This window comes from Centruroides vittatus, unplaced genomic scaffold, assembly GCF_030686945.1.
Source record: "Centruroides vittatus isolate TY-2023 unplaced genomic scaffold, ASM3068694v2 contig_365, whole genome shotgun sequence".
NCBI lineage: Eukaryota > Metazoa > Arthropoda > Arachnida > Scorpiones > Buthidae > Centruroides > Centruroides vittatus.
The window spans coordinates 1-14,662 of record NW_027122189.1 but is presented as its reverse complement, the minus strand read 5'-3'; the positions used below and the strand labels follow the sequence as shown (position 1 = coordinate 14,662).

Genomic DNA, 14,662 nt, shown 5'->3' with positions numbered 1-14,662 from the left:
AAGAAAGATACAATCCCGTAATGGCTATTAGCGCAATATGATTTTTATATACACAATGAATCTAAGCTTCTAACAACAAAACAACTTTATTGTAATTTATAAAAATGCTCATGAGCTTGACATGGACGACTCGCACATTTCGTGGTAGAATGCCAAAAAAGCGTCATTTCGCTAGAGATGATTCGCCGCCCTCCCATAGCCAAATTAGACACAACATAGCCTCCCATAGCCACGACATCTATGAGAGGATTCAGCAACGATTTGCTTAACTTTCTCGATAACATTTGGAAGCATCATCTGTTATCATATTTTATTTTAAAACTTTTTATATTTTGAACTATTATGAAATAGCAAAAAGGAATGGGCTTATTAAAGCGTTGTAAATGCTTGTAACAAGTGAAATTGTCATTAAGTCCACTCTATTGAAAATACACACGTTATTCGGATTATTTTAAAATAAGTACTTTATAATATTCACCGAGTTCGATATAAAATTCATAAATTCTTCTATAAGATACATTTATGGATGAATTTACTGCTAAATAAATAACAGTTACATTACAAAAACGAATATTTTATTACCTTACGGTGTACAGTACAATATTTATGTATAGTAAATTGAATTTGATTAACGTTGTCAAATATTTATTTTTTTAGAAAAATGTCTGTGAGAAAAGATAGAAATGATTTTCGGTATGACTTGACTGCTAGAAAATCGGGTGAAAGAACACGTCAATTTTATAATGAGTTACTGCCATCTGTACCCAGAACGTGTAGAAATAACACTTCGCCAAATTACAGCCAAACTATGCCTACCTTATCCACTACAAATATATCAATCTGCTCTCTTCATCAGAAGCCAAGCTCTCCAATAACAGATAAAATAAGTACTACACTACCTTCTGGAATAACAACAAATAAAACTAACCGTCATACTTTACCAACTGTTGCCATTCTTCCTATCTACCCACATAGATCTAGTTTATCAAAAGTTGACAAACGAAGTGCAGCTAAAAAAATTAATGTCACTGAGAAACAACTAATAAAAATGTTATGCAAGAATTTCTACACCTACGATTTACTGGACGATGAAGAGTTTCAGGAATTTTTACGACTATTGCAACCTAAATATACACTCCCATCTCGAGAAATCTTAACAAACGATTTGATTCCGAGACTTTACAATGAGACGAAGGGAACGATTATGAACGAACTGAGCCATACTACAGCAGTTTGCTTAACGTTAGAACGATGTTCCGCTGCTATTTATGCTATAACGGTACATTACATAAGCCCTAGTCTGCGATTACGTTCTAATACATTGGAGTGTTTCGAAATCGAGAAAGAACATACTTCAAATGATATCGCAAATAAGCTTATGCATATTGTGAATGATTGGCAAATCAGTTCAAAAATTATACGTGTTGTTAATGATTGTGATAATAGCATTGAAAACGCTATTCATCAATGTAAGTGGAAGAGTATACCATGCTATGCACATTTACTTAAATTAGTGGTCCAGAGCGGTATGAAAGATATCGAGAACATCGTGGAAAAATTCAGGAATATTGTAAAATCCCTAAAACAAGACGGTGATGTCGGAGCAAAATTTATGTTTAATCAAAAAGATATAAATTTCAATGGATTAGTTTTAGACGAAGATGTTTCTATTAGATGGAATTCGACTTTAGACATGTTAAACGGAATTCTTAACAATCAAGAGCTGATCATTTCTACTCTAAAGACTTCGTCAACAATGAATTTTAATATCCATTATCTTCACTGGAATGTAATTGATCACGCAAGAAACTTATTATCAAGTTTCGAGGAAGCAAGAAAAGATATTATTGACGATAATACTATTAATATATCTAAAGTTTCCATTTTGTCACAAATATTAATAAATCGTGTAAAAAGATATTTAGAAATACCTCATTTACCTGAAGAAATTGCAAACATGGGGAAAAGACTATTAGAGAATTTACATAAAAGATTTGGAGCAGTAGAAAAAGAGAAATTAATTGCCCAAGCAATAATCTTAGATCCACGATTTAAGAAACTAGGATTCGTAAACGAGAAGGATTTTAAAAATGCGTGTGAATCTTTAACTGATGTATATGAAGATAGAATTGAAAATACTAGCATCGCAGTATCAAATGTTTTCGAAGGATGTAAAAGCAATTCATCTGGATTGCTTTGGAGCGAATTTGATGAATCTACCAGTAAAGTACGTATTTACTTTTAATTTTCTTTAGACATGAATAAATTTAATCCATAAAAATTTATTTTTTACAGTCCAGAATTAAGTATGAACGATATACTACAATCAATACAGAATTGCAACGTTATTTAGCAGAACCTCTACTTTCAAGGGAATTAGATCCTCTGAAGTGGTGGAAAGAAAAGAAATCAGTTTATCCGAATTTATATGAAGTTATGCTGAAGAGGTTGTGCATAAGAGCGTCATGCGCTTCTCATAGTGGATTATTTTTAAATGCTGGGATCATGTGTAATGAAAAAGCGTGCAAGTTAAATTCTTCAGAATTATCAAAGATTCTATTCCTAAATAGTAATCTATTGTAGATGTTTTACTTTTCATAATGTTATTTTTTTGGTACGAAATTGTTGGCAGAAATTATTGTAAAGTTATTCTGACTTATAATTTCCAGAAAAGAAAAACTCAACATATAACTGATAAGGGAAGTTGGGAGATATAACTGATTGGGAGAAGTTCACACCCAATTCGAAATTTTATGAAAATAATTATAAAAGTCTAAAATGAACTTAAATTGTTTTCCCACATTCTTCTTTTCCTGTAATTTAAGTTAATCGCTTTTGGAAAATAAATAGGCTTTTGTTTAGTAAAATTATCTTTGTAATCAAATATTACAATTACCTGAAGCTACTTATAACAATATTACGAATATATCAATAGAAAACTCACTATTGTTAATGATTTATTGTTATTAAATTATTTTTGATAATTTAAGGGGATGTAATATTATGTAATATATATCAAATTAACAGTCTATATTAAAGATTTCAATGAATAGTTTCGGTTTTACTAATTATGGATAAAGAATTAGTAATAACACATTGAAATATCATAGAAACACTTTATTAACGAGAATTGGCGTAATTCTTTTCATTATGTAAACTACAGTGTGTGAAATGATAAGACTGCATAAAAAGACTGAACATAAAAATGGATATGCCAGAAACAGTAATTTCGTGAAATTTCGTATGTATATTTATTGCTTTATAAAATAAAAATATACAGGTAACCTTCGCATAACACGGGAGATACGTTGCAAAAAATTGCCGTGTTATGCGAATCCGTGTTATAGGAAACAAAGAACTAGTGCGAAAAGGGGAACTAGGTTCCAATAATTAATAAACACGCTGTTAAATCCTTCTTTAAATCGGATTTATTATTCACAAGTCGAAAGGTCCAATGCCAGGCATCGGGGCATACAAAATTACAAATAAAAATAACAATATACTGAATATTATACTGTAAAAATATAAAATAATTTATATTGATAATTTAAATTAATTTAAATACTTGCTAAAGGCGCCCCTAGTGGCCATTTTTGACATACATTAATAGAATCCGGTTTTTCAGCTTTACATAGTAGATTTTTTTCATGGGTAAAATACTTATTTATTATTTGAGTAAATATTTTACCATAGGACTATTCATCCTATGTGATGATCTCAACTTGAGCATCATCAACTGGTAACGGTTGTTATTACATTTCATGTTGTAGGAGTGTTTTACTTAATTCCCGAACTATGTTAGAGTGAACCCGTGCTATAGAAGTGCCGTGTTATACGGGGGGTTACCTGTATAAGCAATAGTACAAAATTTACTGGGTTTCACTGATTTACTGATTTACTGATGTGATAAATTTAACTGTGTTGAATTTTGACTTGGGTACTGCCTTAAAATCGAAAAGTTGTGTTTTTTCGTAACAGTTACTCGATAAGGTTGAACATTCCTAGCAAGAACAATTATTTCAATTAAACAATCTCAAAAACGGAATTCAAACAACATTATATATTGTAAGCTTTGAGCCGAAACTGTGAAAATTTAACTGGCAGCTGTTGGCACATTTTACCTTATTTACAGAAATACACGTGACTTTCTGTAAGAAAAACCGAAAATTTAATTAGTATCTGTAGCATTTTTAACCCATTTTGCTCATATTGGCATTGAAACATATTCGTTTTCAGCAAAAAAAAAAAAGAAAAAAAAAAAAGAGGGAGTTGGAAAAATTCGCATTTGCACACTTTTGTGTACTCTTGAATTACGTGTATTAAATCATATTAATTTAATTTCCTTTAAAAATATTGTAATTTAACATAAGAAAGTAAAGAATCTAAAAAATTTAATGAAAAACATTGTTAAAAGATATTTTTATTTAATCACAAAAAACGTTCACATTAGAATTTCAATAAGAGAAATCTCATCACCGTTACCACGAAGTCTTTCACATTAAAAATTTAAATACAGCTTTACTTAATTTCCAAAACAAAATTCACATTTATTCAAAGATACGTTATGCATAACATAATAAAATATAATGGAATATTGAAAAATACCTTTATAATAAAAATTGTTTCACTGTAACAAGTCACGAGTATCCAATTATTCACGAAAACTCAACAATTGATATGATATTGTACAGGGTGGGAAAGAACATCACTTAACACTTCTGCTAAAGAATATAGATTCTATCCAAAGAAGTGTGCATTGAGCACATCATGTAACATGCGTAAATGTTCGAGATAAAATCTTTTAGTAATCAATTTTTTGTGTAATTCGACCCTGAATTTTGCATCACATGACTTTCTTTGCCATTTACGGTTGTGGAGTTGAATTTAATACAACCGCCATCAAAATTTAAAATAAGTGAGCAAAAGAATTGTAACTGAACTATCGTTAAGAATTACAGTGAATGATTATTATGTTTCAATCCATAGTTATAGAAACTAAGCCAGAAGTTAAATCTTTTTGATGTGGATCGATAACGATACGCGCTACTAGAGAATTAAACTGATCTTCGGATATTATATATTTAATATCAGCACCAACTTTTCTTTCACTGTGTAAGACAACGGCTTTTTCATGTCTAAGAGAGAATTCTTCCTTCATTTCTTCTGTTACATCTTCCTCTACCCTTCTGAAGGTGTCAATATTTCTGTCGCTTATAATGGAATATTCTGCATTACGATTGTGAATGATGCCATAAAAATAAAAGCCGAGTTTATCCCAACTGTAACTATTTATTAAATTTCTTAAAAATTGCACAGGTTGCTGTATATTTATATATGTATCGGAACGACAAGAGGCTGTGTCGTTAGAAAATCTCTTATCAAGTAGTAGACGTACTACGAGACGATGCGAATAATTCAGGTTGTTATGAAATTTAATCAATTCTTTCTTAATATCTTCGTAGTATTCAAAATTGTCAGGAATGCCAAAGTAAATTTGATTGCCTTTAAAGATATTGGATAACTTGAGAAATTCGTTTAAGCAATCGTAATAAAGAACTAATCTGGCTTTTTCAAGAAATATTTCTTTATTCCTTACGTTTTTAAGTTCATTGTAAGAACAGTACCAGGTTACGGGATGGAAGAGGTTTGTTTGTAGAAAGTCTACGAGGCTGCCTGCAAACGGTTCATCTCCAAACAAACCAAAAATAAAAAACAAAATACCACCTACTTTAGGAATTGCGACAGTATTTATGGAATGAAAAATGTATAAAGCCATTACAAATTCTACGAACAATCTGTGAATAAATTCAAAATATGGCTCATTATTTTCTTTTGATCTTTTTGCAAATACGTCGAGACCAACGATAAATTGGTATTCCTCTTCATCATGAAAGATAATTCTCAAATCTTCGTTTGTCATTCTTTGTGTTTCCAAGCTGGTGGCCAAATTTGGTTGCTAGAATTCTTTCTTGTAGTAAAGTTCTCCTAATTTAATAACAAAATCTTCTCCTTCAAAAAACTTTCCAGTATTCAGATTTCGAACGTTGCCTTTATTTTCCTTGTATCGTTTTATCAAAAGACGAAATATTAAGACAAACAAATCGGCTCTGGATTTTATATAGCGGTCGTATCTACTTGCGGGAAGGCAGCATAACATATGCAACATCAATGGGCATTTTGCTAATTCGAAGTAAAAGCTATCGTTATTTATCAGACTAAGTAGATACTCTCTTTTATCTTTGTTTCTTCTAACAATAACATTAATGTATTTTTCTTTTTGTTCGGGAGAGAATCCTTCGATGCAATATCCATATTCAAATTCCTTCCTTATTTCATCAGTAACGTGCGGACGGCTAGTAACAACAATTGTCATTTTCTCAGAAAGTTCGAAAGAGTCGTTTGTTATGAATTCTTTAACACATTTTTTATGGCGAAATTCGTCAAATCCATCCAAAATGACCAAAAAATTCCATTTGGCTTTTCTTAGTTTCGTCTGAAAATTGTCGTCTTCATTCTTGTCGATGCATTCCAGTACGGCATCAATAACGTTTCTCTCTCCTAATTTACGTAATTCAATTACAGCTAAAGCATCGAAATATCTTAAGTAACTTCGACGATCCTCATCGCTCCCCCAGTCGTATGCGATTTTTTTACAAATGGTCGTTTTCCCGTATCCCGGATCTCCTGTAATCAATACTGTTCGGTGCTTTTTCGATCTCTTGGCGAAAACTTCTTCGATTTGTATAAGTTCGCCCGTTTTTCGTTCTATCATGTCTGTTTTTTGGAGTTTAACGTCCACAAAACATTCTTTTATTGGAAAGTCGTTATGTCCCTCGTTCCAGAGAAAGGAACTCATATATGCGTAATTGGTCTTGTATCTGTTCATTAGCTTTTCTTTGCATATCTCTAACTTGACTGAAATGAAATTAATACAAAAAATAATTTAGAGTTTAACAGTAGAAACAAATGCAGAGAGAGAGAAATAGAGAGAATGTGACTTTTCATATTTTAAATAAATACTTTAGTAATATACAAGTTATTCGATAAGTTTGATCCCACAAGATTTAAATACATGTTTGATCTTTTATGGGTGAAGCGTGGCACTAATTAAAGATCGAAATCATTTTACTTTGATGGAAGGCTACATCTAGACTACATGTGATTATTGGAAAGTTAGCGTATGACTTATTTACAGTAGCTTTTCAGCAAATTCACAGTGACTGGGGGCACCTCAACAATATAATTTGATTACCTTTTTAATCAGAGCCGTACCTCAACTGTAATAGAATAAACACAATCCTGACTCTTAGTTTTTTTGCTTCTACATCCTTACTTGATTCATTTCAATTTTTTGGGTTTTTTGTCTACATTGGACTTTGTCTTCAGCAGGTTCACATTAATATTCTATAACAAATTTTTAAAATTCTATAACTTATTTGGAAATTAACAAAATTATATTCGACAATGAATTTTAAAAGGAATTAAATTACTTACACTTACTTTATTGTCTATTATTAATATATGAATATAGACATAAACCATCTATGAAGAGAATTTCACCAATCATGGAATAGCATCGTTTATAGAGGAAGTAACATGTGAAAAAGTATTTAAAGGGAAAGTCAAAGGAATAAAGTTTATCGTTAAAGATAATAAAGATATGTTGAATATGTGATAAAGACATTTAAACAGTTTTTTAAGAAAACCTTTAAATTTTACACATGTTTTTGTCCTTTATATTCGTGCAAGTTTCTTTAAAGGATAACATTAGGTTAACTGTACGTCTGTGTTGGTATATTAACAATAGACAATAAAGTACCTGTAAGTATTTTAATTCGATGGCTATAATTTTGTTATTTTTAAAATAAATATTTTTAAAAATTTGTGATAGACTATTACTGTGAGCCTGAAGAAGAGCCTTCAGGTAAGAAACACGAAAAAGAGTGTACAGGTAAAAATAAATGAATTTAGTTTTGATTATTCGGAATAAGTTCTCTATTTGCTAAACGTAAATTTTACTAATGTAATAAGTCTTTTTAGTAAACAAAGTCCAACGTCGACAAAGATATAAAAAGGAAATCATCATAACTCTTTCGCAGCTAGACTTATGTACGAAATCTAGCTTCCAGTAACGAAAAAAATTTATGCTTTGATAACTAAGGTTCTGAAATTTTCAGTACATAGGTTGATACGAATTTATGTAGTTTTCTTACTAAACCACTTTCTCGATTATGCAATGTATAAGTCGTTGAATCTGAACGTTTTAAACTAACGTTAATCTATCATTCGATTTGAATTAATTTATCATTCGAATGAACTCATACATAATTTCCTTCTTGAAATTCCGAGTGCGGTAAAAAGTTTGTGTGCAGCTTTTGCCAAATAGTTTTTATGTACTGTAAACGTTAGTAAAATCTGGAAAAAGATGAATTGTTTAAGTTCTTATTTTCATTCAAGTAAGAAAAGAAAGAGTTTACGAAGTTGCTTTTTCTCTGTTCATGTTTAAACTTCAATGTTTCCAAGTGTTTCGAAAAACATATAAATTTAATAAGCAATTCTTAACATACTCGAAAGATGTCACATGGTCCTCTTATGTTTTACTCACAATAACATGTATTTTTCGTTCAGTATTGTATAATATAATCAATATAATACGCAATTATTACCTTTTTCAGTGTTATCAACAACTACAGTTTCACGCGTATCTCCCATTCTTATATCCGTACATTCCTTCATTGTGATATTGAAGGTAGACATGATGATGATAACTTCTAAATCAGGTTTTAATCTGAAATGATACGTAAAATAATAAATTTTGTATAAATTTGTTCATATTGTAATCGAATCTTCGCAATAGAAGTTAACAGAAAAATTTAATCATTGCCCTTAACTAGAATAGAAAATAAAACTACGTAATCAAAAGACCTATTTCTTTTTGATGCTGAAGATTTCTCTTATAGATTTATATAAGAAAATTTATATTTTATACAAGTATCAAATATATTTATTTTGCTTTTCACCAATATTAAAAAATAGTATCCGCTCATGTGAAATTTTCGTAAATCGCATGTATACAGTACATGTGTGAAAAATTAACAAATTCTATTTGCACAAATCATTGTAAATGTACTGATTGTTGTGCAGAGAATTAACATATTTATTAACTTGTGCATGTTACGGCTGTTTTAATTACTCTTATCACAGTTTAATTCGGTATTGTATCATCTTCACAATGATCAAACACAGTGAGTGAAAGAACGGTATTATCGTCAACAAATTCAGATCGCATGGAATTATGAAATTATAAATAATTCAGATAATTTAGAATCAGTTTGGTCCCTTAGACGCCAGATAAAGTAACATTTACTCTATATATTAATTTGATAATACAGTCAAACCTGTTTTATGCGGTGGATAAGGACCGCATTAAAAAAAACGCATAAAAAAATCGCACGAAACTTCACGAGTGGCTATAAAAAATAGTTTTCGCAACACAATTAAAATTTTTTTATGCGGTCAATAGGGACCGCATAAAAAAGTCTCACATAGAAAATAACTCAAAACCGTACGAAATAGAATTTATTGACAACAGATGTCAGCACTTGACTGCATCGTCTCGTCTATCGTCTGTTTTACATATTTTTGTCAACGTGTATATAAGTCAACGTGAAACATGACGAATTGCACGAGACTAGTCGCCAACTATACCGCACAAATAAAAAATCGCACAGAAAAAGACCGCATAAAGACAGGTTTGACTGTATATATATATATATATTAATTATATTGAAATAATCAATTTATTTATTCAGGGTGGGGCATAAGTAACGCCCTTTTTAATTTATATTAGTTTTTACTGCAAATTTACTTCCAACAGGACAGGCGTCACCCTATTACGGGTTAAAAGTCCAGAAATGGTTAAATCAAAATTTTGAGGAGAAATGGATAGGACGACGAGGAACTATTGAGTGGCAATCACGATCACCAGACGTAAACAACCGGACTTTTTTGGTGGGGTGCATTGAAGGATCAGGTTTTCAGCCTCAAAGTAAAATAATTCCGGAATTAAAACAAGTAATTACACAGAAATTTTCTGTAATTACCATGGAAATTTGTCAAAAAGTTTGTAGAAGTGTTGATAAAAGAGTTCAGCGTTGTATTGAGTATGAAGGGAAACATTTTGAGCATGTCCATAAATATTAAATCGTTGTATTTTTGTTTCTGTATTTATGTAGTTTTTGTTCAATAAAATTTAAAATTGTTTAAAATTTCAAAAGGGTGTTACTTATGTCCCATCCTGTGTATTATTTTACAAATATATTAATTCACATACACAGAGATACCAGAAGGTTGGTGGGACATTTCCCGAATTACAGAGTTGCTTTCTTCAAGCCCTCAGTAAGGCAGTCAGATATTGCAACGCAAGTCATCGAGTTAGCGATAGTTTCTTCCATAGATATTGTAGTGCTGACCAAAATTTACTGGGTAGTTTGACTGGATCATAGATTTCTTTTCCTTTCACAACTGCTGAAGGGTTCATATTGAAGGATTGTAGGGGCCAAATGAAGGTAGTAACATATGCAGTGTTTATAGGTATCTCCTTACGATAGATCATCAACTTTTACTAATAGAGTATCTAGCAATTACGAGTAGAAACAGGTGATCGGTGAGAATATTCTTGTATTACAGACTCACCATCTGGCGCATTAAAAGAATGAGAGAACCAGTAGTCCACGTTATCACAGCTCATACCATCATAGAGCACCTTCAGCTAAAGCAGTACCTTGCAGACACGAAGGCTCCATGGCTTTGTGAAACCTACGTTACATTCTAAAGATCTCAAAAATCGAAAATCTTGATTCATCGAACTATGCTACTTCATGACAATTCTGATATTTTCTGCACATGTAGATATTTTTAACGTTCTGGACATTTTTGTTAGTAATTAAGACGTACATCGACGTCCCTTCGCATCAGCGGGTTTTAAACTGCTTTGGACAAAACCTCAGAAGCATATCACCATATGTGTTTTCGTGTCAATCCGAACCAGAAAATCTTATGAAGCGATGCCTAGTTTTCTTTTTCTAGGAAATACCTTGTTACCAACTATGACAGCTGACGTGAAGTCCGTTGATGAATTGCAAGTGTTGCTCCCAATCGCTGTTTTAAAGTGAAGTAACATTACACCGTGACATCACACATTACACATCACGTACGTGGGACACCGTATAAATGAGAAAACCAAAATTATGCACGATCTCTGATACTATTCAGTACACACATAATGGACTGATGACTGTAATAATATTCTCTGCTTGGTCACAAATATATATCAGTTACGAACACAGTAAGCGAATACTATTTGGACTGCTATTCCCATGACTGCTATCCACTGTGTACATATGTGTTGTGTTTATAAATACATGACATATATATATATATAAACGTAATATATCATATAATAAAATATTCAAACAATAACATCCCAGATGTAAAAAGTTACGCCAAGTAAAAGTTTATGACAATTTAGACAACGATCAAATTTTTTTTGCAGTTTTTCTTTGGTAAAGACAAGCTTTATTTGGCGTAAATTTCAGCTTTTGTAATATTGAAAAATACTTTTAATAAAATTCATTCGTTACTATGCAATTTTCTTGTTATATGTATAAAATTAAGCCGTAAAACTGAATAAGCTCTATGAGAAAACTCTCGTAAGCTTTGAACTAGCGTCCCGGAAGTTTGGCCGGCACCTCACTAATAATGAAAAAGGCTTCAGTTTAAAGTATGAGCTTCTTACACCCAGTAGTTTTTTCTCTACGAGCGTCTGCATTGCCAGATGAAAAAGAAAGAAAATACAATCTTTTTGGCAATTTTTGCGCTTTTCGATTGCTTATATTTCGGCAACCTGATTATAGAAAATCCTAAAATTTTGCACACTATTTAGGAAAATAATTTTATACGATATATTAAAAGTTACTTCGGATGATCGGGAGACAGAGAAATCGACCCCTGAATACCGGCAACTCTGTTTTCTCTATGTATAGTCAGTCGGTGACTTTATTGGAAGGGAGTCACTTCCGTGATCCTGATAACTTAATGTGTCTTATAATAATTATAAATAAAGGTTTGAATATTTTTTAAAACAGTTTAGTTCATCTTTATGTGTAAATAATAAGTTTAAATAGATTATTATTATTTAAACTTATAACGTCTTCTAGTAGTTTATCAATTAACAGGACTTATTATACAGGGTTTACGGATGCAGAAATAAAGTCGTACAGATCAGAAATTAAGTCTTCATCCATAAATTCAGTATATTAAGTCCTGTTAATTGATAAAGTACTAGTAGACGACATAAGTTTAAATTAAGATAAAGGAAACGAAGGCATAATAATTAAAAATTATCATTATTATTATTATTATTGAATTTTATAAATTGAATGAACGAAAATAAAAAATAAACATAACAGCAGTGGAATCCCTGATACATATATAATTGTTGACAATCCATTGACAACTATGCAGTTTATATTATTCTCCTGTGGCGAAGAGTAATAGCGGATGGTACCTGGTCCAAAGAAACCAGGTACCATCCTCTATTTTCTTTGCCAAATTTTTCTTGCTACGTTGCGGAAAAAATTTGGCAAAGAAAAACATAAAAAATTAAAATATAATGTATTTACAAAAATTCATTAAAAATTTGAATACGACAAAGTAATAATTTTATCCAAGAAAAACTTAATCAAATATTAAATTACTGCAGTTTAGTTCACATGCTTAGGATCTGCTCATGACGATATACGTTGTAGAGTATGATTAAAAAAAACCAGGTAAGTATACTATAAAGTTAACTACGAATCAGTTGTGAACATTAGGAAGCTGTCCTAAGGTGCCTTAAATCCCCATCTTTAGTTCTAATCAATTAAAAAGAAAAGATGCTATATATCAATATATACGGTAAATCAATACCAAAAAATATATAACTCCAATTATCCACATTTATGTTCCTATATCTAAAACTATACGTAATAGTTGTGATTTCACAGGAACAGTAAAATCTTTGAAAACAACGCCGACGTAAATACATACCATTGGCGTATGATTCAATCATGATGCAACAACGCATGCAGCACAGTTTTCTAATAGTTTTCGAATTATTTTTCCTATCCTAGATTCATCCATTCTTTCCTAATTCTTTAAAACTTTTTAAACATGGTTCGTAAAGTAAATAAAATGTAAAAAGTAAAACAGTTTTGCTTTACAAAGATAACTTCAACGATATTGTACAAGTGCTTCTAACATGTAACACTAATATGGAAAAATAGATAAAAAAAATTTAAAAAAACATAATTTAATTCATATTAAATATATAAAGTTAGAAGGTGTTTGTAAAATATTTAGTCTCTTTTAATATGGATATAATAATTAAACTACGATTACTGTCTGATGATGATTACGTAGAAAAAATTAGTAACAAAGCAACAATTAATAAACAGTTAGCTGCTATATTACCAAAATCTCTGTCCCATCAGACGATGTAGTGATCTTTTTGTAATAATAACAAGATAAAATACTTAAAAATGAAAGTAATATCTAACTTGACAATCAACAAAGACTTCAATAGGCTAAATCTGTCATGAGCTAAACAAAGGAGTGGAAAAAAGTTGCAATTTCTGATAAAAAAAGCAATTTAGATAAGTTAATCAGATAGTTATAGATATTATTTGCATAATATAAAAGAGAAGCCAAAGTTGAAACGTCAGTTAGGTGGTGGCAGTGTAATGGTTTGGGATGCTTTTGAATTCAATGGGAAAACTGATATTGTCATTGTCGATAAAAATATGAATTCTTCAATATATCAGGATATGTTCACACATAATTTAATTGCTTTAATTCGTGCAAGTAATTGAGTATTTTCACGAAATAATTAATAAAAACATTATAAAAAGTATTAGCTTTTCTTTCTAGAAGTTTAGATCTAGTCAAACAGAAAATATATAAAAAATAATAACAAAAATAATATATGGTCAAAACAAGCGTTGTGATCAAGTAAACCAGTTATAGTTACTAATTAAGGATGCTTGAGAGAAACAAGTGCAAAAGTCTATTCAAATTACGCCTGATATAGTGTTTAATGTTATTCAAATGAAAGAAGGTCCAACTAAATATTCAATGATATTAATTTTGCCGAAATTATGTGAGCTTATAATTGTGAAGATCGGAATCTTTATATTGTAAACTATAACGTCTTTATATAATTTTATAATTTTTTAATATCATCTTTATACAATCTTAATTAAAATATTTAACTACATTTTATACAAAAACGGAACGAAGTAGACCAAAAACAGTTAGTCAATGGGAAATCAACTGATAAAACTTTTTGATAAGATCGGTTTAAACTCGATTCCCACGAGTTGAGTACCTCGTTAAGATAAGTAAAATTTCTGTCCCACGACTATGTCACCTATCACTTTATTGGTCCACGAAGATTATCTCTTCTGACAAAATCAAGGAAAGGCCTGCAAAACACCTCTCCATATAAAAAGGGTGTACGATCAGTAAGACAAAAGAAGTTGTCACTTGACTGTGTGTGTGTCCTTGCTTGGACTTACCCATGGTCGTCAAGCTCCTCCTCCACTGTTCATTCTCCTCGAACTAG

General features: G+C 30.8%; 2 protein-coding genes across 2 annotated transcripts; one reads left to right on the top strand and one right to left on the bottom strand.

Annotated features, from left to right (window-relative positions):
• The first annotated feature begins 661 nt into the window (after positions 1-661).
• On the top strand, positions 662-2,583 carry LOC136975219 (E3 SUMO-protein ligase ZBED1-like). The gene is made up of 2 exons (XM_067270248.1): positions 662-2,227; positions 2,296-2,583. The coding sequence occupies exons 1-2, from the start codon at positions 662-664 to the stop codon at positions 2,581-2,583; spliced, it is 1,854 nt and encodes a 617-aa protein (XP_067126349.1).
• A 2,457-nt stretch (positions 2,584-5,040) lies between these two features.
• On the bottom strand, positions 5,041-8,761 carry LOC136975218 (NLR family CARD domain-containing protein 4-like). Its single transcript, XM_067270247.1, has 2 exons — positions 8,667-8,761; positions 5,041-6,915 (listed from the first exon to the last, which is right to left on the bottom strand). The coding sequence occupies exons 1-2, from the start codon at positions 8,755-8,757 to the stop codon at positions 5,957-5,959; spliced, it is 1,050 nt and encodes a 349-aa protein (XP_067126348.1). The 5' UTR covers positions 8,758-8,761; the 3' UTR covers positions 5,041-5,956.
• Between the last annotated feature and the right edge of the window lie 5,901 nt (positions 8,762-14,662).

What these genes read in the sequence shown, in the direction of transcription:
- LOC136975218 (XM_067270247.1), bottom strand. Translation starts at nt 8,757, where the DNA reads ATGTCTACCTTCAATATCACAATGAAGGAATGTACGGATATAAGAATG. An exon ending in TGTTGATAACACTGAAAAAG is followed by an intron (nt 6,916 to 8,666) that starts GTAATAATTGCG and finishes ATTTCATTTCAG; the next exon opens with TCAAGTTAGAGATATGCAAA.
- LOC136975219 (XM_067270248.1), top strand. Translation starts at nt 662, where the DNA reads ATGTCTGTGAGAAAAGATAGAAATGATTTTCGGTATGACTTGACTGCT. An exon ending in TTGATGAATCTACCAGTAAA is followed by an intron (nt 2,228 to 2,295) that starts GTACGTATTTAC and finishes TATTTTTTACAG; the next exon opens with TCCAGAATTAAGTATGAACG.